The sequence below is a fragment of the Tachyglossus aculeatus genome, chromosome 8 (assembly GCF_015852505.1).
Source record: "Tachyglossus aculeatus isolate mTacAcu1 chromosome 8, mTacAcu1.pri, whole genome shotgun sequence".
Lineage (NCBI taxonomy): Eukaryota > Metazoa > Chordata > Mammalia > Monotremata > Tachyglossidae > Tachyglossus > Tachyglossus aculeatus.
In genome coordinates this window covers 14,752,310-14,779,968 of record NC_052073.1, presented here as the reverse complement: position 1 = coordinate 14,779,968, position 27,659 = coordinate 14,752,310, and the positions used below count along the sequence as shown (strand labels likewise).

Here is a 27,659-nt window from a genome sequence, read left to right as displayed (position 1 = left end):
GAGTAACTCATTAAAATAACCTTAAGGAAGATATATTATTATTACAACCCATTTTCCTGGTGTCCTTCCAATACTTATTATGCCTGTATATTACACATAGTGGCAAATTGAAATTACAACTCTCCAACATAAAACCAGTCTGACCAGGATTCAGAGGCATCATTGCTTGTTCAGGAAGAATTGCCCTCAACTGATTTAGTGACGGGTCATAAAATGCTATTTTGAATATTTTATTTATAGGGCCATATAATAAATATTCAGAAATGATGCCTCGGTTTTTTTTTTTCCACGTAACAGTCCACGGCTTTCAAGTCAAGTCCGGTGCTCTGCACACAGTAAGAGTGAAGATGATGATGATGAATCAATCAATCGTATTATTGAGCACTTACTGTGTGCAGAGCACTGCACTAAGCGCTTGGGAAGTACAAGTTGGCAACATATCATCATCAATCATCAATCGTATTTATTGAGCGCTTACTGTGTGCAGAGCACTGTACTAAGAGCTTGGGAAGTACAAGTTGGCAACATATAGAGACAGTCCCTACGCAACAGTGGGCTCAAAGTCTAGAAATAGAGACAGTCCCTACCCAACAGTGGGCTCACAGTCTAAAAGGGGGAGACAGAGAACAAAACCAAACATAGTGACAAAATAAAATAAATAGAATAGATATGTACAAGTAAAATAAATAAATAGAGTAATAAATATGTACAAACATATATACAGGTGCTGTGGGGAAGAGAAGGAGGTAAGATGGGGGGATGGAGAGGGGGATGAGGGGGAGAGGAAGGAAGGGGCTCAGTCTGGGAAGGCCTCCTGGAGTGCTCTGCACACAGTAAGAGTGAATATGGTGATGATGATGATGATCATCAATCATATTTATTGAGCGCTTACTGTGTGCAGAGCACTGTACTAAGCGCTTGGGAAGTACAAGTTGGCAACATATAGAGACAGTCCCTACCCAACAGTGGGCTCACAGTCTAAAAATAGAGATAGTCCCTACCCAACAGTGGGCTCACAGTCTAAAAGGGGGAGACAGCGAACGAAACCAAGCATACTAACAAAATAAAATAAATAGAATAGATATGTACAAGCAAAATAAATAAATAAATAGAGTAATAAATATGTACAAACATATATACAGGTGCTGTGGGGAAGGGAAGGAGGTAAGATGGGGGGATGGAGGGGAGGACGAGGGGGAGAGGAAGGAAGGGGCTCAGTCTGGGAAGGCCTCCTGGAGTGCTCTGCACACGGTAAGAGAGAATATGGTGATGATGATGGTATGGTGATGATATGATGATATGATATTATGATATATGATGATATGATAAGATGATATGGTGATGATATGATCATGATATGGTGATGATGATGATGATGATGATCATCATCATCAATCGTATTTATTGAGCGCTTACTGTGTGCAGAGCACTGTACTAAGCGCTTGGGAAGTACAAGCTGGCAACATAGTACAAATTGGCGATGATGATGACTCCCTTTTAGACTGTGAGCCCACTGTTGGGTAGGGACCGCCTCTACATGTTGCCAATTTGTACTTCCCAAGCGCTTAGTCCAGTGCTCTGCACATAGTAAGCGCTCAATAAATGCGATTGATTGATTGATTGATTGACTCCCGCTTCGCCCCCCTCCCCGCACCCAATCTGCGGTTTTCCGGCCCCGCCCTCAGCCTCGCCTCCGCGTGCGGCTGCGGAGTCTGCGCAGTGGCGTCCCCCGCACGAGGCCTCGGGCCGCGCGCGCGCGCGGGGCGGCGCGAGACCGGAACCGGCCCCAACCGGCTCGAACCGGTCCGGGAGGGCGGGAAGCGAACGGAGTCGGCTGAGGAGCGTTCCCTCAGCGAGAGGGGAGGCCTCGCCTCTCCTCATGGAGGGCTCCCGGGCCGCGTCCACCCGGCCTCAGGGGCCCGGAGGAGCCTCGGGAAAGGGCGGCCTCGTCGGGCCATCGACGGGCAAGGACGGGCGGGGATTAACGGCAACGGGGGCGGAGGAGGACAGGCGTCCAACGCCGCCTCAGGCCGCCCGTGAGGGGGCCATGGCGGAGCGGGAAGACGCCCATGGCGGCCGCCCCCTGCCCCTACCGCACCCGGGGGGACGGGGGCAGCCGAACCCGCACCCGCCCGGCTGCGTGGCCAGAAGGATCCGGGAAGAGGTCTGTTTCCACACGATGGAGGGCCTGCACGCTAACCACTGTGGCCCAGTGGAAAGAGTCAGAGGTCAGAGGTCATGGGTTCAAATCCCGGCTCCACCAATTGTCAGCTGTGTGACTTCGGGCAAGTCACTTCCCCGGGCCTCAGTTCCCTCACCTGTAAAATGGGGATTCAGACCGCGAGCCCCCCGTGGGACAACCCGATCACCTTGTAACCTCCCCAGCGCTTAGAACAGTGCTTGGCACATAGTAAGCGCTTAATAAATGCCATCATTATTATTATTATTTGGAGTCAGAGGTCATGGGTTCAAATCCCGGCTCTGCCACTTAGCTGTGTGACTTTGGGCAAGTCACTTCACTTCTCTGTTCCTCAGTTCCCTCACCTGTAAAATGGGGATTAAGACTGCGAGCCCCCCGTGGGACAACCCGATCACCTTGTACCCGCCCCAGCGCTTAGAACAGTGCTTTGCACATAGTCAGCGTTAATAAATGCCATCATTATTATTATTATTTGGAGTCAGAGGTCATGGGTTCAAATCCCAGCTCTGCCACTTGTCAGCCGTGTGTGGCTTCGGGCAAGTCACTTCACTTCTCTGGGCCTCAGTTCCCACACCTGTAAAATGGGGGTTAAGACTGCGAGCCCCCCGTGGAACAACCTGATCACCTTGTAACCTCCCCAGTGCTTAGAACAGTGCTTGGCACATAGTAAGCGCTTAATAAATGCCATCATTATTATTATTATTTGGAGTCAGAGGTCATGGGTTCAAATCCCGGCTCCACCACTTGTCAGCTGTGTGACTTCGGGCAAGTCACTTCACTTCTCTGGGCCTCAGTTCCCTCACCTGTAAAATGGGGATTAAGACTGCGAGCCCCCTGTGGGACAACCTGATCACCTTGTAACCTCCCCAGCGCTTAGAACAGTGCTTGGCACATAGTAAGCGCTTAATAAATGCCATCGTTATTATTATTATTATTATTTGGAGTCAGAGGTCATGGGTTCAAATCCCAGCTCTGCCACTTAGCTGTGTGACTTCGGGCAAGTCACTTCACTTCCCTGGGCCTCAGTTCCCTCACCTGTAAAATGGGGATTAAGACTGCGAGCCCCCCGTGGGACAACCTGATCACCTTGTAACCTCTCCAGCGCTTAGAACAGTGCTTTGCACGTAGTAAGCGCTTAATAAATGCCATCATTATTATTATTATTTGGAGTCAGAGGTCATGGGTTCAAATCCCGGCTCTGCCACTTGTCAGCCGTGTGTGGCTTCGGGCAAGTCACTTCACTTCCCTGGGCCTCAGTTCCCTCATCTGTAAAATGGGAATGAAGACTGTGAGTCCCACGTGGGACAATCTGAATATCTTGTATCCACCCCAGCGGGTAGATGTCGCACACCTGGCAATTGGCAGAGCCTGGATTCGAACCCATGACCTCTGACTCCAAAGCCCGGGGCTCTTTCCACTGAGCCACGCTGCTTCTCTGTCACCAACTTGTACTTCCCAAGCGCTTAGTACAGTGCTTCGCACGCAGTAAGCGCTCAATAAATACCATTGGTATTTAGACTCTGTGTTGGCTTTTAGACTGTGAGCCCAATGTTGGGTAGGGACTGTCTCTATATGTTGCCAATTTGTACTTCCCAAGCGCTTAGTACAGTGCTCTGCACACAGGGTAGAGAGAGTCTATTATTGCCCTAACGGGATACCGATAATGGATAAACTGGTTAATCCATACCGCAGACTTTTTTTAAAGCCACGGCGGCCTTTAATAATAATAATAATAATAATAATGATTGTAGCATTTATTAAGCGCTTACTATGTGCAAAAGCACTGGGGAGGTTACAAGGTGATCAGGGTGTCCCACCAGGGGCCCACAGTTTTAATCCCACAGTCTTCTAGACTGTGAACCCACTGTTGGGTAGGGACCGCCTCTATATGTTGCCAACATGTACTTCCCAAGCGCTTAGTACAGTGCTCAGCACACAGTAAGCGCTCAATAAGTACAGTTGAATGAATGAATGAATCCCCATTTTACAGATGAGGTAACTGAGGCACAGAGGAGTGAAGTGACTTGACCAAAGTCACACAGCTGACAATTGGCGGAGCAGGGGTTTGAACCCATGACCTCTGACCCCAAAGCCCACACTCTTTCCACGGAGCCATGCTGCTTCCCTACATCTAAGAGCAAAAATTTTGAATTTACGTTTGAATTTGAAGTTCCGTCCCATGGACCCGAAAATCGTATTATAGAAACAATAATAATGGTGGCATTTATTTAGCACTTACTGTGTGCAAAGCACTTTCCTAAGCGCTGGGCAGGTTACAAGGTGATCAGGTTGTCCCACGGGGGCACTCACGGTCTTAATCATCATTTTACAGATGAGGTAACCGAGGCACAGAGAAATTAAGTGACTTGCCCAGAGTCACACAGTTGACAATTGGCGTAGCCGGGATTTGAACCCATGACCTCTGGCTCCAAAGCCCATGCTCCTTCCACTGAGCCACGCTGCTCCTCCAAAAATGACTCAAGCTCTTAGAAGTTTGATTTTGGAAAACTTCTCTAACAAATATTAGGCGCGACTATAAAATTTGAAGCATAAAAATGTCCAAATTAGTAACTGTGAATATTATACAGTTAATTGCAAGAATTAATATTGTTTATTTGTGGTGTGCTTTTTTTTCCTCTCTTGTCACGAGAGATCGTGTTTTCTTATATACGACTGTTTGGCATGAATAAATCTATTTTTATTCACTAGGTTTATGAGTGTCAAGATGTTACTGGGAGTGAGATCCACCATTTAGTTGGAGAGAAGGCACTTTCCGGACAAAAGTCTCTTTTTAAAAGAAAAGAAAGGAGCCATCTTATGGTCGAAAAAGAAAAGCACTTGAAAAACGAAGAAAAAGTTAAAAGTAATCGGTCACGGTCACACTCTGAAATTGAAGAACCACAAAATATGTCTTCATCACTCCAGACAATTACCAAAAACAGATCCACGAAAGACCAAGTAAAGGGAATGGGTAGGCAACCTACAAATAGTACATTTTGTGTAAAGATTGTACTTTGTGATTATAGTTCAGATGGAAGCATGCTAGAAAAGATAATAATAATAATAATGGCATTTATTAAGCGCTTACTATGTGCAAAGCACTGTTCTAAGCGCTGGGGAGGTTGCAAGGTGATCAGGTTTTCTCATGGGGGGCTCACAGTCTTCATCCCCATTTTACAGATGAGGGAACTGAAGCACAGAGAAGCTAAGTGACTTGCCCAAAGTCACCCAGCTGACATTTGGCAGAGCCGGGATTTGAACCCAGGACCTCTGACTCCAAAGCCCGTGCTCTTTCCATTGAGCCATGCTGCTTCTCTATACTTATTCGATACTTAGAGTGATTAAAATATACAGAGTAAGTAATTTCAAATCGTACAGATTGCACAGTGTCCTCAAAAGCTTAGCAAAAGCTTAGAAAATTATTTTTGACTGATGTCAGAAGTAACTGTGACTTGAAAATAATAATTAATGATTTTGGTACTTGTTAAGCACTTACCGGGTGCCAAGCACTGTTCTAAGCTCTAAAAGCCAGAGGGTAGTTTAAGCTCTTAGCATAAATTTGTTCAGAAACTATTCTAATAATGCAAGTGTGATCCATTTCCAGAATGGGCTTTTATGGTTTGTCCTGCTCCTTAATTGTCTATGGGAATGTTCGTGAATACATGGTACAATGCCTTATATTTATGGATTCTTCATAATTATTTATAGTGGTGGTTTCTTGAGTGAGAATTTTGGAAACTGTTTATGTTCCGCTTGCGGAGTAAAATATGTTAGTGTTGAAAAACTCCCTTTAGATTCTGTCCATAGTCTCTAAGAGCTTTTATAAGACACCAGTAAGAGATGAGAGCGTTAAATAATGTTTGGTGATGAATATCGCTAGCTTTGATTTGAAGTCTCCATATCTACAAAGGTCCAGGCTATAAACTGGCCTTTAAGCAATATAACATACAGGCTAAGCCTGAAGGTCCCTTGTCTGCCAGGCTGAGTTTGTACAAAGGGCATTGGACCTGGGTGAGATGATTGCATTTCAGTCAGTAGAGGACCACGGGGCAGTAGTTGAAGTACTACTTAATCAAAAACAAGCCTAGCCTAATAATAATAATAATAATAATAATGTTGGTATTTGTTAAGCGCTTACTATGTGCCGAGCACTGTTCTAAGCGCTGGGGTAGATGCAAGGTAATCAGGTTGTCCCATGTGGGGCTCACAGTCTTAATCCCCATTTTACAGATGGGTTAACTGAGGCTCAGAGAAGTTAAGTGACTTGCCCGAAGTCACACAGCTGATAAGTGGCGGAGCCGGGATTAGAACCCATGACCTCCGACTCCCAAGCCCGGGCTCTTTCCACTGAGCCATGCTGCCTAAGCTTGAAGTAGCCTGGGCCTCACTTCCAGGAGGCACCGTTGCATGTGTACACTAATCCCCTGGATTCCTGGAATAAAGCCTGTAGCAGGCAGCGCTAGTTGGGCAGAACTCTGTGGCAGTGAGTTGCCAGTTAAATTATGTGATGATATTCATTCATTCATTCATTCATTCAGTTGTATTTATTGAAGGCTTACTTTGTGCAGAGCACTGCACTAAGCGCTTGGAATTTGGCAACAGATACAGTCCCCACCCAACAACGGGCTCACAGCCTGGAAGGGGGAGACAGACAAAACAAAACAAGTAGACAGGTGTCAACACCATCAAAATTGATAAGTAGAATTATAGATATATGCACATCATTAATAAAATAGAGTAATAAATGTGTACAAATATACACAAGTGCTGTGGGGAGGGGAAGGGGGAAGGGCAGAGGGAGGAAGGACATCTAAAATTTCATGTTCTTTTAGGAAACTAGGTGACTTTGGGAATGCATTATTTATTTTATCGCTGCCCTGTGACCTGCCTATTGAAGACTTACAGGCATACCCCACAATACATCCAGGTTATGTTCCTCAAAAATGTGGCTATATAATGAAATATATATGTTGCCTATATGTTGCCAACTTGTACTTCCCAAGCGCTTAGTACAGTGCTCTGCACACAGTAAGCGCTCAATAAATACGATTGATTGATTGATTGATTGAATGGTTGTATCATGGGGTATGTTTTCTTAGCCAGATTTCGCCTTAGAATTAGCCCCAGGCATGATGGCTGTGTCTTACAGGTAAGTGTAAAATGACACTGTAAATCCCTCTCCATGGAGTAGTGGATGCTTCCTATGTGCAGAGCACTGTAGTAAGCACTGGGAAAGGATACACAGGTGGGAATTCGAAGTCCCTGCCCCTTGCAGGGGTCAGGGGTGGGGCTTCCTCTTTCCCTTCCCTCCCCTTTATTTAGAGACTTTCCTGACCACTTTTGCACCCATTACTCGGGCACCCCCCTTCCAGAAGTTTTTTCTTTGTTTGAACTTCAGTCTCAGCAGCAGCTGTTGCAGTGAGTGTAGCACCTGCCACCAGCATCATCATAAGTCTTTTTCTTCCCCTTCATGGCTTGTAGCCCTGACTCTCCTTCCTAGGTAAGAAGCCGCAGAGGGCTGGCATGATGACCCTGGCAGCTGTGCCCCGAGTAGCAACTATGGACCGCATTATGTCCAAGTCTGTCCCTCTCCCCAGTCCCTCAGCTGCTCTGGGGATGAGCAGGAGGGGTGCAAAATGAAAAGGAGAAGTTGGGCAGTACCATGTCCCGGCTTTGAGGTGGCAATTCAGTGTCGTGTTGAAAGAGTCCTGGAGCTTGGGAGGTGATGGGGGGGAAGGGAGTGTGAGTTGGGGATGCAGGAGAGGGGCCAGAAAACCGCAGGGTTTGGGAGCGAGTGAAGGGAGTAGGGTGGGAGGAGAAGCGTGTCGGGGGGCACCGACTTACCCTCAGTGCTTGGACGAGGTGTCCGAGGCTTACAGGTGCCGGGCTGTGGCAGTGACAGTTCAAGATGTGTCCTGGGTTGCGCGGAACATTGTTGAGTAGCTGTAACCTGAAGTGCATCTGAACGCACATGCCTACAGAAATTTTCTGGTTGTTCATTTCAGTCAAAGGGATGTCTTTATCTCCAACTAAATGGTTTATACTTCCCAAAGTCAAGGGACTTGCAGGTGCTTCATACGAAATTTCATTGCCATTTATATTTTAAATGACTTTAGCAGCACCCAGATTTACATACTTCAGAAGCCATGAGGGTTTGAAAGCTAGGATACCTGAGAAAGGAACTGCCAAACTGGGAGTAGCTTTGAGGAAACACCTAAGAAAATTATTTTAACATCTACACTCAAGTTAATTTGAACAGGAAAATAGCACTGACTGCATCACAAAAGTATCAGAATGAACTAATGCTCCTGGAACCTGAGTGAAGGCCACAGTGAAGAACGTTTAGATGTCATTTTGTCACTATTTGGCAGCTCTTGAATCTAGAAGAGAGCAGACAATTTCACATACCTACTTGTCTATTAGTATTGGCTGAGAAAATGCATTATTTTTGTTATGTGAATTCAGAGGTGCCATGTCAGCTGTTTTAAGTGATACCATTCAGTGAAGGCAGTGCTTATGCTTAAGCAGTGAATTCATAAAGGCTTTAAATAATTGCTGTTAAGGTGTATTTTCCAGAATTTTTTGGGGATTCATTTTAGATATATTCAGATATGGTAGTTTAACTTGTACCAGGTCCACCATACAGGGGGATTTTTCTCCCAGTTGCTAAGACCGGTATAAAAGCATATAAAAGGCTTATTTCATCTCTGGTGATTAGTTAAGTTGCTGTTCTGGTATATAAAAAAGATGGTAGTTGCTCCTTGAATTAACTTTGCAGGATTTACTGATGGAACCCTTGTTTTAGAAAGAAAAATATGACGAGAGTTTGATAAAAACGCAAAATATCTGTATTCCTATAGGAGTAAATGGGACCTTCTATTGTGATGTCTGCAAATACACCACTTCTAGACTCTCAAGTCTCAGTCGCCACTTGAAAACTCATTCTGATGTAAAACCCCATATGTGCCATCTCTGTTTGAAAGCCTTCCGCAGTGTTACTCTTTTGAGGAATCATGTGAATACCCATACAGGTAAATCCACTGTGGAGCTTATTTACTTTACTTGATGCCTATCAGCTCCTGTCGGATTCCCAGTAAAATAGTGATTCATTTATAGGATTTGAAACACATAGGCTGTTTTCCCCATTTTATGGAATTCTTGCTTAGTCATTTCAAGATGAAACCAGTTAAGATACTTGTGTTCAAATAAGAAGCCTTTCCCGGTATTATCCACATACAGGGTGTGATTACTCGTTGGAAATATCTTTCCTGTAGTAGTTATGTAATATATTATGGTTTAAATAAGTCTTCTACAAACCATTTTAAGATATAAACCGTGTGTAAATTAAAATATACTTCAATTCCCAGTTACTAAGAAATGTAATGAGTTTGCATAAATGGTTTGCATAAATTTAAAAGTGGAAAAACATTATGTTGTTACAGGAACCAAACCTTATAAATGTGGAGACTGTGCTATGGCATTTGTGACGAGCGGTGAACTTGGGCGGCACAGACGTTACAAGCACACTCATGAGAAACGTTTTCAGTGTACAATATGTAAATATGCCAGCGTTGAAGTAAGTATACTAAATATCTCCCCAGAGATTTATATTTTATTTTTGTAGATTCCTCCAGTTCAATATGTCTTAAGAAATGCGAGAGACACATTAAACATTCATTAATGCTGGAGGCTAAAATAATATCCCCTAATTTGCCTTTTTATAAAAAAGAATTTATGTAAAGGAAAATAGTACTCCCAAAATCGATATAGTGAAGAATTAAGTCATATTTCTGAACTTGAAATATGGAAAAAAGCCATCATGTTATGCAGTTACAAAGATAGTAGAAAATATACTGCATACATGCAAAAGCGCAAATTAGGAGAAGGAAAAAATCCTTTTTTAATCAAACATTCTTATTTGTTGTACTTCAGAAAATGCTTAAATGTTTTTGTCCTCTCCTCTCTACTCAAATCAAGCGATGGATTAAAACTTGGAAGCATAACTGCTCTGCATTTGTAGCTGACTTGGGTGCAATTTCATAGTGAATCAGTCTCTTTTTAAGAAAAACTTCATTATCAAGTGATACTTGGTATTTCCCTGTGCAGTTGCATGTAAAACCAGAATGGATTTTTACATGAATTTTAGATGTATAAAATCAAATCTGAACTTGTGATCAAGTTTTTCAGCATAACTCAGTTGCAGTTGAAATTGACTCCTTTCAGACCTTTCCAGTGAGGTGCAAGGGGAGGTGCTCAGTCACTTGGCCAATCCATTTGTGGGCAATTGCAAGCATGGTTGTTTTTCATTATATCATGCTTTTCTAAAATTTGGTAGTAGGTGCATTTCAGATTTCACTGGAGCAATGCTCTAAAAATAATTCTTAGTGTTTGTTAATCAAATGACCAAAAATATTTATGCAGTGCATTGAGTTTGTATACAGAGGTGAAATGGGACAATAGATAAAAGCACATTTTTTTTAAAAAATTACTTTCTGAAAGTAGTAATTTTGCAATGTACTTGCTTGTGATGTAGACAAGTGCTTAGCACAGTGGTCTGCACACAGTAAGTGCTCAGTAAATGCCACTGATTGATATGGAAATTTGCATTTATATAGCTGGAATCTTTTCGAAAGTGAGCTTGTTGTGGGCAGGGAATGTGTCTGTTTATTGTTATATTGTATTCTCCCAAGTGCTCAGTACAGTGCTTTGCACACAGTAAATGCTCAGTAAATATGATTGAATGAGTGAATGGATGAAAGTCTCTATTGGTATTGGATATTTATTTTTCAGTTTAAGATACTTAGCTAACCTGCATCTTTTTTGCTTTAGGTAAAAATTTCATATCTACATTATAAAGTGAAAAGTGTGCATTTTAAAAATGTTTCTGCAGTAGAATCCTAGAGCCGGAAAGATCGTCAGAAGGTTTTTGTTAGGCAGAACTGAACAGAAGCAGTCTTGGCAAAAGATAATTTATTGCAATATTTAAAGACTCCCAGAGAAGAACATTCCTATAACCTCCTTAGGTATCCATTATGGTGTTATATTATTTCTTGTAGCATAATCAAATACCTTCATTTTGAAGTTTAAGCAAATCCCCTCTTTTTCCGTTCTCTCACATGCTTAAAAAAATCATTCCACGTCTTTCTCAGTGGGGTTTAATTCCAATAGTTCTATTTAGTTCTTGCCGTTTATGAAGGATCTGGTGTGTGGAGAGCTCAGTAGTAGGTGCTTGGAAGCATACAGTAAAGAAGACAATCCTTGCTTTCGAGGAACTTATGCTGTTTTGAGGCAAGTGTATAAGAGCCATATTTTACCGGCATTTAGTTATTTTCCTGGCCTTCTCTTCAGCTCTTTCCAAAGCCTTCTACCTGGCCCTCATGAATTGTGGAACTGAGAACTATGCTGCAGTATTGTAGTAGAAGTTTCATCAGGGGTTTACTGAATTTTGAAATATATGGAAACAATCCATAACATGAATACAGACTAATAAAGTTAAATTGGTGGGGGCGGGGGGAATGGGCAGGAGAGGGGAAGGCCCTAGACAGAGAAGCATCCAAAACACAGAAAGATCCTTTAAAAAAGGCTTCCAAACTGTTGAAAAGCATCCCTTCCTACCCCACAATCTGGAGAAGGCTTACCAGACAAGTAACTGTTTATCCTTTGATCCCCTCAGTATGCTCTTGTACAAGGTGGACATTTGCTATTTAGGCGGTGGGAAAGTTATTTTATGTCTATGAAGCTTCCTAACCATTTTTAAGTGGGGACATATCAGTGCTTGTTGCCATTATGCTTGATTTTTAAATTATTTTTATGTTTGATATTTGTTAAATACTTACTGTGCGCCAGACACAGTACTAAGCATTGAGGTAGGTACACGCTAATCAGGTTGGGCAAAGCCCATGTCCCACTTGGAACTGACAGTCTTAGTCCCCATTTTCCAAACGGGGTAGTTGAGGCACAGAGAAGTTAAGTGACTTGCCCAAGATCGCAGAGCAGAAGAGTGTGGAGCTGGGATTAGAACCCAAGTCCTTCTGACTACCAGACTTGTGCTGTATCCACCAGCCCAAACGGCTTCTCCACCAGACATGCTGCTCACACTCTTGCAGTGTAGAGACGGCGCAATCTCAGACATTTAAATTGAAATAGAAGATAGTGGCTTAGCAAACCTTTCAGGAACTTAATCACTGTCCTCTAAGTCCCCATGGCACACCTTGGTAAGCACTGTTTCTGAATCTTGGAGATCAAAGAATTCTGTGTAAGCCTCCCAAAATCTTAGTTTTGAGTTTTCATTTCTGTGATGTGAAATACGTGGTAAGTAGTGAGTCCTGCCATAGAAACAAAAATAAAATGACTTCGTTCATTGAGGAACAAAAAAGGGATTTTTTTTTACTCTGGAGGTTGGAGAAAAATGCAGTCAGATCTTCTATAAAATGTTTCACTATGCCAGACAATCGGTGGTGGTATTGAGCACTTATGGTGTTCACAGCACTGTACTAAGCGCCTGGTAGGGTACAATAAAACAGAGTTGATTTATATATTTCCACCCACAAGGAGCTTTAGATAGAACGCTACTGTGGAATCCCAGTGATGTACAGGTTTGCACAGATTTGATGATGGTAGGAACAGTTTACCAATAGTGTTATGGCGTAATTACTGGAGTACGAGTTTTCCCTAATTCTTGTGTGGTTGAAGAGCTGACTGTACTCATTTACCTACTGATCAGCTTTGGTGTTTGCAGTAAACTAGTAAGTTAGCATTTTTTAGGTTTAATGATTTAATTTTAATTTAATTTTAATTTTAATTATTTTAATTATTATTATTTATTATAATAAATAATAATAATTATTTTAATTAATTTTAATTTAATTTTAGGTTTCATTCATTTGCAAAATCAGTATATCAATCAGTTGTAGTTATTGAGCACTTACTGTGTGCAGCATAGTGTACTAAGTGCTTGAGAAAATAAGGATGCGTTTTAACTGTTTTTGAAAATTATTGCCCTTTTGTCATATGTTCTATTGACTCTGACTTCCAAAGAGCCTAAGAATATAGTCGTTTTCTACCACCTTCCTTATTCTCTGAAGCAGGCAGATCTCAGTACGTGGCTTCTGCCCAGTTCAGCCCTTCACTGAACAGCTATGTTACGAAGGCTCAGGGTAAGGAAGCCATGACCACATTGGTTAGAGTAGAACTGCCATCCGTCCTCTTGCCTCGGCCACACCTCTCTCATTCAAGGAGACATGGCTCCCGCTCCCCCTCCCCAACACCCACATACATGTTAAGGTTCTTGGGGCATGGAAATAACATGTGATCTCTTCCTGCCTCCCTCTCTCTTACGTACAAAGTAACCCCTCCATGAATTTGTATACAGCCTCATTCCCCTTGTCCATGCAGCAGAGGGAGAGAAGGTGGGCGATTGAGCAAAGTTTGAGGCAGTACGCATTTTTCCTTATGTAAAAATTGGCCGCTTATTGCAATAACTGTTTCATTTATCTTCAGGCAAGCAAGTTGAAGCGACACATCCGTTCTCACACCGGAGAACGCCCTTTTCACTGTCATGTCTGTAGCTATGCTAGCAAAGATCCCTACAAATTGAAAAGACACATGAGAACTCATTCAGGTAAACTTTTTAAATAGCAAAGATTAATTAATTACCCAATTATTTGAGAAGCACTTAGTTGTGATGGCAATACCCCTTTGTCTAGCTTGATTCCACAGCCTTGTTTCCAGGCAGTGAATTAATAGTATTTATTGAACACCTATCTGCAGAGCACTGTTAGGTGCTTGGGAAAGTTCAGTAGTGTCAGCTGAGATTAATATTTTTGCCAAATTGAGTAGAATTTGCTAGGTGAAAGCCTCATTGGCTTTCAGGAGTTTTGGTTCATGTCTGGCTTACCTACAGTAACTTCTCAGTATGAAGGGCAGAAGCATTTTGAGGCAAATAATTTACACTATATGAAAACCGTACTTTCCAATAAACACAGAATTAAGATAATTATGAACTCTTAAGTTTACTTTTAAGCAAGTTTTCGGGATCAATTATTATAATATTGATGATTTTGTTTGGGCTAAGTAGCCTATTTTTTTGGCACTATTTTGATGTTGAAAATCTCATCAAGTTGTGACTCCTGGTGAAATTAGCATGTGGAAGTATCACAACGTAGGTTATATCTGCCCAAGGTAAACCTGATCTGAAAAAAATTAGGGGCATCCGTTCTATTTTAACAACATTTAATTGAATCTGATTTCTTAGCCAGCTAATGCCAGAAAGATTTACTCCTTGTACTTTTTGCAATTCAGCTTCGCCGGGCCTTGACAATTGCAGATTAATTGATGTGGTTGTATCTCATGTATCACTCCTTTTTGCACTGAGCATCCAGCTGATAGATGTCAGCTTCTTGGGGGAGGGATGGCTAGAAGCCTTGCATTTTGTGTACCCTGACTTGAAGCCCTGGATTCTGAGATCCCAAGACAGCGGAGCTGGAAAATGCTGAGATGGGTGGGAAAACCTAAAGCACAAATTGTCAGTTAGACAGTCATGCTGATACTGGGGTTTCTAGGGCTCAGAAAACATTAGTTTTGCCTTCATGGCACAATCCCCATGTCATCTTTGGCACTCCTCATCACGTTTCTCTTGTGCAGATTCAGACCAAAAGCCAATTTTTCTCCTGAAAAGTTATTTTCAAAATGTGTGCTACCTAAGCAGAAACGGCCAACATCCAACCCAAAAGTGTTCCAGAGCGTTGAAATTAAAGTGATGAATTCATTTTCCCAAAGTACTCCCTGCTCCTCTGAATTTTGGGGGTGTTCAAGTACTAAGTGAAATCTTATTTATGATCTGAGTTTTTAAAGTACTTATGCATATGCACGTTGTTTTCTTTTGTTTTTAATTTTTTGGCGAATGAGTTTTTTAAATTAATTAATTGCTCTTAAAACTCCGTGAATGTAGTTTAACCAAGTACATTAAACATTTGAAGAGTTATATGTATTTCTATATTATTCATTTCTTCATTCTCGATCATAGGGGAAAAACCATACGAATGCTCTTTGTGCCAAACCAAATTCACCCAAAGAGGTTCTCTGAAAATTCATATGCTGCAGAAGCACACTGAAAATGCCCCGAAACACCAGTGTCCACATTGTGGTACCGTGATTGCAAGAAAAAGTGACCTACGTGAGTGCTTTTTGTTTTTCTTAAAGCTTTTTCCTTGAAGAATGGGTCACTGTCAGACCATTAAGTTTGGGGGGACCTGGAGAGAGTCCTGATAGCCACTCAGTTGGTCTGATGGAAAGATTTTTCAGATCTTTGGCTCAAACCGGATCCAGCCCTTTCAGCTTTCAACCGCCTATTGAAGAAAAAGGGGAGCTCTTGGGCCCAGAATATGCATTCTCTTCATTCTCTTTTTTGTCAGGACATTTAAGGCAGTGCCTTAATGAGCAAATCATTCATTCATTCATTCATTCAATCGTATTTATTGAGCGCTTACTGTGTGCACAGCACTGTACTAAGCGCTTGGGAAGTACGAATCGGCTACATATAGAGATGGTCCCTACCCAACAACAGGTTCACAGTCTAAAAGGGGGAGACAGACAACAAAACCAAACAAGTAGACAGGTGTCAAAATCATTAGAACTAGAATTAAAGCTATATGCACATCATTAACAAAAATAGTAAATAGGTACAAGCAAAATAGAGTAATAAATCTGTACAAATATATACAAGTGCTGTGTGGAGGGGAAGGAGGTAGGGCAGGGGAGTGGGGAGGAGGAGGGGGAAAAGGGGGCTCAATCTGGGAAGGCCTCCTGGAGGAGGTGAACTCTCAATAAGGCCTTTGAAGGGAGGAAGAGAGCTAGCTTGGTGGATGTGTGGAGGGAGGGCATTCCATGTTTTAAGGTATGTTTAAGTGAAGAACACCCTCAATACTCACTACTGCTTCCATATCTGAGGTGTCAGTCGGCGCAAACGTTGATTGAACCGTGAACTTGTGTTTACTCTTCTCATTAGGATCATAATCAAAAGGCTGTAACATCACAGACACAAATAATGAAGAGAGAGAGGGCATATTATTCTCTCTGAACTTCCCTCCTCCCCACTACATAAGGATTCTTATTAATTGTATTCTCTTGGTCCAAGTGAGTTCTACAAGGTCCATACCACCCAGGCCTGTTTGGGAGGATTTAAGAGATTTGCCCGGAGGGGAAAAAAATAGCAAACCGTTGGCCTAGATGCTTCTTTGCACTTAGAGCTTAGAACCTAAGCCTCTTTTTTGTTCCTTCTTCCTCCTGAGCGACTCCTGCTGCTCTTTAGTTGGCCTTTGAAATGAAGACGACAGCAGGGGAATAATCATTTTATTCTGAGCCTGCAGCACTACGAGGCACGGTTTATTAGGACTTTTCCTTTCTGAATCTAGTCAAGACTTTACAGAAACCATTTCATTGGGGAAATTTTTCTTCATGAGGTGATGTGGTGCCATCTTGTGGCTTTTTTACAAAGTACATTTTAATGCCTCTTTCATCATCATCATCATCATCATCAATCGTATTTATTGAGTGCTTACTGTGTGCAGAGCACTGTACTAAGCGCTTGGGAAATACAAATTGGCAACATATAGAGACAGTCCCTACCCAACAGTGGGCTCACAGTCTAAAAGGTAACACGGACACTTCATGCCTAAATATCTGGAGGCTTACTTTGTTAAATTGAAATAGATATATTAGGAGATTTCGTTTTGTGGAGGATGTGGAGATCACAAAGAGCCATTCTCCTGTTTCCATAATGGCAGTACTTAAATTGAAAAATTGATCCAAGTTGCTTTCAAAATCGTACGTCGTATACATCCACATTTGAGACTACTACTTTAGTTGGTATTCAGAACTCTGTAAACTTATTGTTTTATTTTATTTAGGTCCCCTTTCTGAGGATGCCCTATTAGGTAGTACTTCTAAAGGTAACCCTCTCTGGAAAGGCTTGAGTATTTATGGATCTCTTTTTGTCGTACTTTTTCTACTTTCCTTCCCTCCCCTTCCTTGCTCCTTCCCTCCCTAACCCAAGATGCCTATTAACATCTCATCAGTATTGTACAGAACATATCAGGAAATTGATCAGATTAGGGATGGTGTGATAGTTCAGTGCTGAGATTTGTTTGCTTCTTTACACCCTTTTTCAAAAACAGCAAAACAGAGAGAATATTAGCCTTAAGTTTACTTTTAGCCCTGAACATTCTTGTCATGGTTGCCATAGTTACTCTGAACTGCATAGCATATCCCCTGTGGGACTTTAAAGAGTACATTGATTCACATTCATAAGCAGTTCAGTTAGAAAGTACTAAACTTGCCAACTTTTGATGTCATTTTGTCAAAGAATTGCCCATATCACTTTCTTAATTATATAAAAGTCCATGCTAGATGCAGACATTAGCAGGATTATGTTTACATCCTGTCAGAAGATATTACGTTGTAAACTCAGTGTAAAAATAATTTTAAAAACTACAGACTCACTACCTTTTTCCCAGAGAAGAGGCAATTATAAATTTTAAGTAGCAGTCAACATGATTCAAGATACATAGCGAAAATATCTGCCTGTAAGACACTATTATAGCTAATATTTTCATAAACGATTTTTAAACTATTTGAATTGTACTCTGGCTTTTGAATAAAGTGATAGAAATGAAATATTATATTCAGATTACATGTTATCTAACGTACACTAATGAGCAACAAGAATCCTATTACAAAGACCTGGAAAAGAAGACATAGTCCATATTTCTCTTGGAAATGGAATTGAATTGTGTGTGTGTGTGTGTGTGTGTGTGTGTGTGTGTACATATACAGTGTATATATAAATACAATATATGTATAATGTGACCTTCATTTTCAAATATGAAGCTACCAACAGTATAATCCCACCTATGTGTGCAAGCAAATGTAGCTGAAAAGACTGATGTCTGACCAACACACCCCGGCGCACTGTCTGCACTTAAGCATTGATTTTTTTCCTTTGATACTGAACCACAAGATAAAGGCTCAACAGGCATGGTGCTCTGGTGAGCCAGGCTTGAGTCAGTGCCCATAAAGCACTTAATTTGAAATACAGTCTGAAAGTCTTTATTAAACTTAAAAATTCAATTGTTTCTTACCGCATTCACATGAATAATTTCCTCCTCCTATCTCCCAGGCCCAAAATTTTGAGGAGGAAATGAAGAGATTATTTTTGTAATTAGTGATGTGATAGCAGTGCACACTGGGGTAGGAAGAAGAGTAGGGTTAGAAAACTGTGGATGAGCTTATTGTGGGCAGGAATGTGTCTGTTGTTATACTGTACTCTCCCAAGGGCCAAGTACAGTGCTTTGCACACAGTAAGCCATCAATAAATACGATTGAATGAATGAATAAAGCCTTGTGGAGGTGAGTGAACTCTCGGTTAGGGAGAGAGGGGTCCAGTTATAGTCTCACAGAGATGCACAAGCTCCACGGTAGAAAAAAGGAGAGAGAAGGGGGTCGGGTGTGTTCCTTAATTTGCTGAATGCCCATCGCGTTCAGCACTTGGGAGAGTACAGTAGAAACGAGACCAGTCTCAAGTATCCTCTTACCTATCCCTTCCTCCTCCCCTCCTTTCCTCCTTTTTTCGTCTCTTTTTTTCCTCCTGTTTTCCTGATTGCTAGACCTAATTCCTCAAGTAATAGCCCTTTCCCTGTTTGGGGTTGCAAAAACCTTGCAAGACAGTGGGAAAATTAAGCCAGTAAATATAGCAAATACAGCTTATGCAATGCCCACACAAAACAGTGAACACTCAGTTCTCCTATAGTGTAAGGATTGAGTTCTTGCAAAACCTTGCATTTAGGAAAACTCACCCATTTTGATGCTCTGTGGCCTGCACTCAAGAAATTTCTTGGATAAAAGCCACACAAGCTCATGTTGTTGGAAGAACGTTCCCTAATTCCCTAATTGAGTTCTATTCAAAATGCATTATGGCACAACAGTGCATTAGAAATACAAGTTAGTGTAGGTGGGGTGAAGCAAAAGACACCTTCCATGTTAGACTTTCAAAAAAAAATTGACTTCTGTACAAAGTTAACACGGAATAGTCTTAATATATCGTAAATTAGGCATTTGTATCCACCTCAGGATCAATGAAACAAACTGTTGTTAGCAAATTACTTAGTTCTTGTTGTATCTGTGGACCTTTTGATTTAGCTAATTTGAATCCTAAAACTTCAAAAATAGTTTAGGAGAAATATCTAATTTTTCTGCCTAAATGATGAAATCCTACTATGAAAATATAAAATGAGATGAGTTTATGTAATGGGGCGAAAAAATGATCTTATCTGAAGCTGAGATATTCTTCAAAGATTATGATCTTCATGTTTTTAGGTGTCCACTTGAGGAATCTACATTCTTACAAGACCACAGAGATTAAATGTCGTTACTGTTCTGCTGGCTTTCATGAGCGTTACCTACTCTTACAGCACCAGAAAACCCACAAAGATGAAAAAAGGTTTAAATGTGATGATTGTAATTATGCCTGCAAACAGGTACCTCTATTTTTCCTTTATGATTAAGGTTTATAATTATGTGATATTTCTTTGGTTTTGTGGCGATTCTTTCAGCCTGTAGCAAAAGGACCATCACGAGCCCGTCGTCTAGAGTGTGAGCCCGTTGTTGGGTAGGGACCGTCTCTATATGTTGCCGATTTGTACTTCCCAAGCGCTTAATACAGTGCTCTGCACACAGTAGGCGCTCAATAAATACAGTTGAGTGAATGAATGAATCATAAATGCCATCATCATCATCAGTGGTATTTATTGAACGTTTATGTTGTGCAGACCACTGTACTAAGTGCTTAGGAAAGTACAGTACAACAGAGTTGGTAGACATATTCCTTGTCCACAATGAATATACAGTCTAGAGAGGGAGACAGACATTAATATAAATAAATAATTTATGTGTATTCTCTGTAGATATGTGTTGTGGAGTTGGGGGTGGGACAAATATCAAATGCCCAAAGATCACAGATCAAAGCGTGCAGATGACACAGAAGGGAGAGGGAGCTGGTGAAAAAAGGGGTTAATTGGAGAAGGCCTCTTGGTGGAGAGATCACCATCATAAGGCTTTGAAAGTGGGGAAAGTTATGTGGTATATATGAAGGGGGAGGGGGTTCCATATCAGAGGGAGGATGTGTGCAAGGGATTGGTGGTGAGATAGATGAGATCTGGGCCCAGTGAGTAAGCTGGTGGCTCGAGAGGAGTGAATTTTGTGGGCTGGGAGATCGGTGAGGTAGGAGGAGGTGAACTGATTAAATGATTTAAAACCATTGGTACTGAGTTTCTCTTTAATGTGAAGGTGGATTGGCAATCATTGGAGGGTCTTGAAGAGTGAGGAGACATAGACTGAGAGTCTTTTTAGAAAGGTGATCCTTGTAGCAGAGTGAAGTTTCAGCTGGAGTCGGGAGAGACAGGAGTCAGGAAGGTCGGCAAGGAGGCAAATGCAGTAGTCAAGGAAAAATAGGATAGGTGCTTGGATCACATATTAAGGGATTGCTTCCCTTCTTCCCCGCAGCTCCTGTATATATGTATATATGTTTGTAAGCGATGTAAGCGATAAGTCACTTAAGAACCATTTGTACCTTTGTTCTAAATAAAGTCTAGTGCATCATTGGGGCTCAACTGATAATCTGATTGTCCTTCAAATAGTATAGCATGTGATTGTGAAATTAATAGTTTCTTTCCATTACTTTGAACTCTGTGGTGTGTCAAAAAATGTGCAGAAGTTTGGTGTGTCTTTTTGTTTTAGGAGCGTCACATGATAGTGCATAAGCGTACGCATACTGGGGAGAAACCGTTTTCCTGCCTTCATTGCAATAAATGTTTCCGACAGAAGCAACTCTTAAGTGTTCACTTCAAGAAATACCATGATGAAAATTTTACTCCAATAGTTTATGAATGCCCCAAATGTGGAAAGGCCTTCTCACGCTTGGTAAGATTCAGTAACTTTTGTCCTAAAGGTCCCATTTTCACTTTGTTGAGTGGAATTCAATATTTCTATGCTACTATTGTGCAAGATTATTCCATTGTCCCAATGTTTGTAATCTAAGGAGAATGAAGCGTTCCATATTGAGGGTATCTGAAGTAATGTTTCAGTCTAGCATCATGAAAGACAAGCAACATGGCCTAGTGAATAGAGCACGGGTCTGGGGCTCAGAAGAACCTGGGTTCTAATTCCACCTCCGCCACTTGTCTGCTGTGTGACCTTGAGCAAGTCGCTTCACTTCTCTGTGCCTCAGATAACCTCAGCTGTACAGTGGGGATTAAGACAACTCCACGTGGGACCTGGAGTGTGTCCAACCTGATTAGCTTGTATCTCCCCCAGCGCTTAGTATAAGCCTGGCATACAGTGAGTGCTTAACAAATACCATAAAAAAGAGCATTTTCTCTAGGAAAGATATAATAAGTGTGGTGCTTTCTCTTTAACAGGAATAATTTCAAGCAATGGTATTTTATTGAGTACTGTACTAAATGCTTGGAGAGTACGGTACAATAGAGTTGGTAGACATGTTCCCTGCCCACAATGGGTTTACAGTTTAGAAGAATAATAGACGCAAATATATTTTCATTTTAGGAATTGTAGTGGTGAAATTCATACTGGAGAGCATCTTAGTGCAAGATTTCAGAATAGAAAGGAAAATACTGTAAAAACCTCATTGTGGGTAAGGAACGTATCTGCTAACTCTGTTGTATTGTACTCTCCTAAGAGCTTAGCACAGTGCTCTGCACATAGCCCTTAATAAATACCATTGATTGATTGATAAAGGTAACACGTATTCTGCAATTAATTCCTTTTATTGTCTTCTCTTCATTTTCACCAAATATGAGGCTCAACATTTTTTTTTCCTTGAGTCAATTAACTTTCTAAGCTTAAAAAAAGCATTACATAAAATAAGATGATCATTATATTAACTGTGTTTTTCCTGCATGCTAATTTTTATAACCTATCTATGGTAATTCTAATTCTTTAAGTTTTTGAGTATTTGTGATGAAAGACATTAGGCATTGTTTTAAAGTCTTAATATTCTTAGTAAATTTGCAGTAGGATGAGTGAGCTCTTCGGGCTTTCAACTGTTTGCAGTCAAAATATGTAAGAACCAGGTAATGCTTTATAAGGCATTGTATGTAATTTAAAAATAATAATAATAATGTTGGTATTTGTTAAGTGCTTACTATGTGCCAAGCACTGTTCTAAAAATGAGGAGATGAAAGATTATTCAAATGGATAGTTGAGGAATTACCCATGTAGATGTATGTAATTTACCAGGCAACCTACTTTTTATCAAATTTTTTAAAAATCAACAATTTGTATACCTACTTTTTATCATCAATCGTATTTATTGAGCGCTTACTATGTGCAGAGCACTGTATGGTACTGTTAAGTGCATATTATATGCCAGGCACCATAATGAGCATTGGGGGTAGATACAAGATAATCAGGTTGTACAGTCCATGTCCCACATGGGGCTCACAGTCTTAATCCCCATTTCTCAGATGAGGTAACTGAGGCACAGAGATGTGAAGTGACTTGCCCGAGGTCACATAGCAGACAAGGAGCAGAACTGGGATTAGCAAGCCCAGGTCTCCTGACTCCCAAGCCTGTGCTCTTTCCACTAGGCCACGCTTATTCTTAGCCCATCATTCCTAATTCCTCATATTCATATAATTTGATCACTCTTAGAACGGCTTGTGATTTACTGGGGTGTTAAACCCCAGGGAAATTCAGAAAACAACACTGCAAATGCCCCCACATCTTTATTGACCTTACTAAAGTGCCTCACACACCGTCAAGCACATCATTGGCAAAAACATAGAGTTTCTTTTACAGTCAATGTGGGGGGATTGCAGGTTAGAAGTTGTTTTATTTAGCTTTACCTAAATGTACCCTCAGAGAAATACACCTACCTGTGTTGAGTGGCAATAGTGTCTGTTTCATTTGTGTAGGAAAATAATCGGTGTGAGCCCTAACTTGTTTTCCTCTAGGTTAAGCGCTTTGTGCAATGCAATCAGAGCAACACTAACTTCATTATCTTGGCTGGCTATGCTGGCTTTTGCCTACAGACTAATATGAGCAAACACCTTGAGCATTGCGGACCGGCGAAATCCGAGACTGTTATATCTAGGAAAGGAAGAGAGACTAAAAAGAAAGGACAGAAGAACGACAAATGCAAAATTAAAAAAGAAGGTATTTTGTTCGCAGTTTGAATTCATACACGTGTTCACAATCAAATTGAAAATACTAAAGAGAGACTGTCCTATGTACACACAACACTAGTTACTGACAGAATTGTTAGACATCACTCAGAAGTTAATTCATTTACCGTGCCCTTGGTTTCATTGCTGCTTAAGTTTCAAGTAGGTTTGCATTTTCCTTTATTTCCAGTGCCATGAACTGTATTCCAATTTCTTGGAGTTCTGATTTGATGATGAGGATGATGGCATTTATTAAGCGCTTACTATGTGCAACGCACCGTTCTAAGTGCTGGGGAGGTTACAAGGTGATCAGGGTGTCCCACGGGGGGCTCACAGTCTTAATCCCCATTTTACAGATGAGGGAACTGAGGCCCAGAGAAGTGAAGTGACTTTCCCAAAGTCACACAGCTGACAGCAGAGCGGGGATTTGAACCCACAACCTCTGACTCCAAAGCCCGTGTTCTTTCCACTGAGCCACACTGCTTCTCTTGCAGATCTCCTGGTCCTGTACCCGCATTTGGTTGTAGGTGTAGTGGGTGGGGTGAAGGTGTATGTGTTCAGCTCACAGGACGGAGGCTATCTGCCATTTCTGTACAGGTCCTTAAATTGGATATTCTGGTGGACATCAAGATCACTGTCCCTGACCCCAAGAAATTTATCAACAATCAGCCTTGGGGTTTGAGTTTCCAGAACAGTCATGCAGTTGTTCCCAGAGAACTACCTCAGCCTCACGATGATGTTCATAGCTTTATGGTGAGATAGATGCACAGTGAGAAGGTTAGCACCAGAGGAGCAAAGTGTATGAACTGGATTGTAGAAGCAGAGGACCTGAGGTGAGGTAGGAGGGGGCAATAATAATAATCATTAATAGTTCTGGTATTTGTTAAGCACTTACTACGTGACAGGCCCTGTTCTAAGTGCTGGGGTAGATACAAGGTAGTCAGTTTGTCCCATGTGGGGCTCACAATCTTAATCCCCATTTTACAGATGAGGTCCAGAGAAGTGAAGTGACTGCCCAAGGTCACAGAGCAAGTGGCAGAGTTGGGATTAGAACCAACGACCTTCTGACTCCCAGGCCTGTGCTCTATCCACTAGGCCAAACAACTTTCCCAAGTCATTCAGTCATATTGACTGAGCACTTAGAGTGTGCAAAACACTACTAAGCACTTGGGAGAGTATTATATAACAATAAACAGAGATAGTCCCTGCTCATAATGAGCTTACAGTCTAGGCCATCCTTTCTCTTTTTACCTATTGTCTTCTTCCACACATACCTTCTCACTGCCTCATTATCGACTCTATAGCTCCTGATCCCATGCTCACATTCAATCAATCAATCAATCAATCATATTTATTGAGCGCTTACTATGTGCAGAGCACTGTACTAAGCGCTTGGGAAGTCCAAGTTGGCACCCAATCCCACCAAAGGCCACAGAGAGATGAATGGAAGGAGGTGGGGGTGGGGGCTCCCTACTTCTTCCCTTTTCCTAAAACTTCCCCTCCCCGCCCCCCACCAAACTTGCCAGACCATCATCATCAAAGACATCTTGAAAACCCTCCTCTTCCAAGAGGTATTTTTCAGTTAAACTTCATCTTCTCAAGTCATGTCAATTCCAGAGTATTTTCTTGACTTAGACAAACTTATGCATATCTGTTGTTCTGTACTCCCTCCTTTCAGCAGCTATAGTATTGTTTCTTTCTTTTCCTTGAACTGTTTGTAAATAATTTGTCTTTCAGTCTCCCTAAGGAGGGCTCAGGATTGCCTCTGTTGTTCATTTGATCACTAAGTGCTCTGCACACAGCAGGCACTCGAGATACTATTGACTGATAGGACATGTTTTCTATGCCTTTAATCATTTACATTGCTCTTCTCTAGACCCCCTTCCAGTGTCTCTAAATCCTTTTTAAAATATGGTGGTGAAACAGGCCCTGACCTCTAATAAAGGAATGGCAAATCTATGATATAATGGAAGCATGGCCTTCAAGAGACTGAGTGATGCACAACACAGAAGTAAGATTCAAAACAAAGTGAAGATTTATTAGAACAATTTTCAAGAAGGGTGAATCCCACCTCTGGGAATTTCCATCCCAGTTTGGGATCTGCGGATCTGCAACCAGATAGGGAACCTACTTTGCTGGGACAACCCTACTTACTCCCTCACCCCATTGGGAAAGGCTGGCCCAGACCCACTTTGCACGCATTTGGATTAAGATTTGATATTGTCAGAAGGCAGCAGTAGCTTGGAAATAAATTGGGCACGGAAATCCCCACCCTACCGAATCTGCACTTCTCCTGGCGTGGTGTAAGGAGCAGGCAGAGATGGGAATCATTTATGGGTGCTGAGAATTGCCACACAGAGGACAGGGCAAAGCTGAGCTACATTATCTATCCATTCTCCCTCCTTCACTCCCCCCTTCCACCAAAAGGACTGATTAATTTCTGCCTACTTTCCCCACTCTCAGTTGTTTCTTACCACATCTGACACAAACTCGCGGAGAAACACTAATTGACTTGACCTACAATTTAGCGGAAGATACCATGGGTCAGGTAACCTGCAAGCGGACTGGACAGAAATTTACTTCCTTCTCCTGTGGGCCAAATTAGAGAGGCTTTACTATATTCATGGGGAAAGGCGAGAATATTTAAGTAGTGCTTTTCTAAAATACTTGATGGCATTTAACATTTTTGATTCTGTTTAATTCCTTATAAATATGTCTTTTTTTTGTCTTTTAAGGTAATACACAGACAGGTGGAGGTAGGTCTGAGGTGAATTCAGAGCATGGTACAAGTAAAACTGTTCCTGTTCTAAGTGGAGAAATTGCAAGTGCTGTGGAGAAGGTGAAAAAAGAAATGTCATGTGAAATGATACTCAACAGGATGGTTAAATGATACACAAGTTTTGTTTTCCAATTTTGTACCTGCTTTGCTAAAGAAGGTTAGATATTTTCTTCCCTGTGGAAATGTCATAAAATCTGATGGTCTAAAACTCCCTAAAATGTATTAGAGGACATGAATGTGTATGCCTGATTAGGCATCATATGATGATAAGAAAAGTGTTGCTTTATTTACGTTTTATGACTTGCGTTACTGATTTGAAAACACAAACTTCAAGAAATTCATTCAGATACCAGTTCAGTAGGTCCTAATTGATTAAAAAAGGTTAAATCTGTTGATAGAGTAGACTGTTGATGTTTCCGATAAAGCTAAACAGTTACAGTCTGGAACCTTATTGATGTTTATATTTTTAAAATGTACATAATTCTTATGATATATGTCTCCTATAAATACAGAGGTTGCCCAAGAACTTGTCTCTCTTTTACAGTAATAATGTTTTTTATTTAATTTTAAATGGATCTATGTAATAGGGTAGATTCTAATAGGGCAGAGCGTATAACAGAAGAAACAAGGAGGGTTTAATTCTTTCAATGATGTATTTTACATCAGTTTTGGAGATACTTCATGAGATTCATTTTTCTATTTGTTTTAGTCCACAGTATTTGAACATTCATCAAGTTATTTTAATGCAGTTATCTTTCTGAAATCACCCATAGTTTCAGCCTGAAATAATGTATTGGTTAATTCCTGTACTCTTCAGGTATTTCAGTAATAACGGGTGGTGGGACGAAGTATTTTGATAAACAAAATTTGAATATTTGTGTCTTTTAATGGTTTATATTGTGTGACTTTTTCTATCTAATTAAAGGTTTTTATTTTGTCTGTTGTACTGTGCTACTCTTCTGCAAGATAACAAGCCTCATCATTTAAAGTGAAATACTCTTTCTAGAGGAGCCAAAATTTTCCTTTTTACGGAGTTGAACAACGCCTTGTTGTGTTCAAGCATGTTTTCAGTATTTCAGAGTAATCATTAAATCCCTACTTACATTTGTTCCAAATTTATAGGTTCTGGGTATATCCCCATTTGCGCAGCTTCTCTTCAGAAAATGCTTGATGCTCCTTTCAATCATTCAGTGGTATTGAGCTGTTTTTGTGTGCATAGCACTGTACTAAGTGCTTGGGAAAGTACAACACTAGAGTTGGTAGATTCTTGTCATTTCCTGCCCATCAGTAGCTTACAGACTAGATGGTGATACAGACATTAAATTATGGATAGGTACCTAGGTGCCCTGGGACTGGGGGTGGAATGAATGCTGAATATAGGCTCAGATCCAAATGCATAGGTGATGCAGAATGGGGAGTGAGTAGGGAAAATAATCAGGCAGGAAAG

The 27,659-nt window shown here is 41.2% G+C and overlaps 1 protein-coding gene across 2 annotated transcripts; it reads left to right on the top strand.

The window, feature by feature from the left end:
* The first annotated feature begins 1,892 nt into the window (after window positions 1-1,892).
* On the top strand, window positions 1,893-27,149 carry CTCFL (CCCTC-binding factor like). 2 transcript variants are annotated; one of them, XM_038750422.1, is made up of 10 exons: window positions 1,893-2,164; window positions 4,910-5,171; window positions 9,061-9,231; window positions 9,643-9,776; window positions 13,700-13,820; window positions 15,225-15,374; window positions 19,571-19,731; window positions 20,990-21,172; window positions 23,302-23,425; window positions 26,169-27,149. In XM_038750422.1, the coding sequence occupies exons 1-10, from the start codon at window positions 2,048-2,050 to the stop codon at window positions 26,321-26,323; spliced, it is 1,578 nt and encodes a 525-aa protein (XP_038606350.1). In that variant the 5' UTR covers window positions 1,893-2,047; the 3' UTR covers window positions 26,324-27,149. The 2 variants fall into 2 exon arrangements, with proteins under 2 accessions (XP_038606350.1, XP_038606349.1); XM_038750421.1 differs by lacking the exon at window positions 26,169-27,149 and adding an exon at window positions 25,310-25,432.
* Window positions 27,150-27,659: the final 510 nt, after the last annotated feature.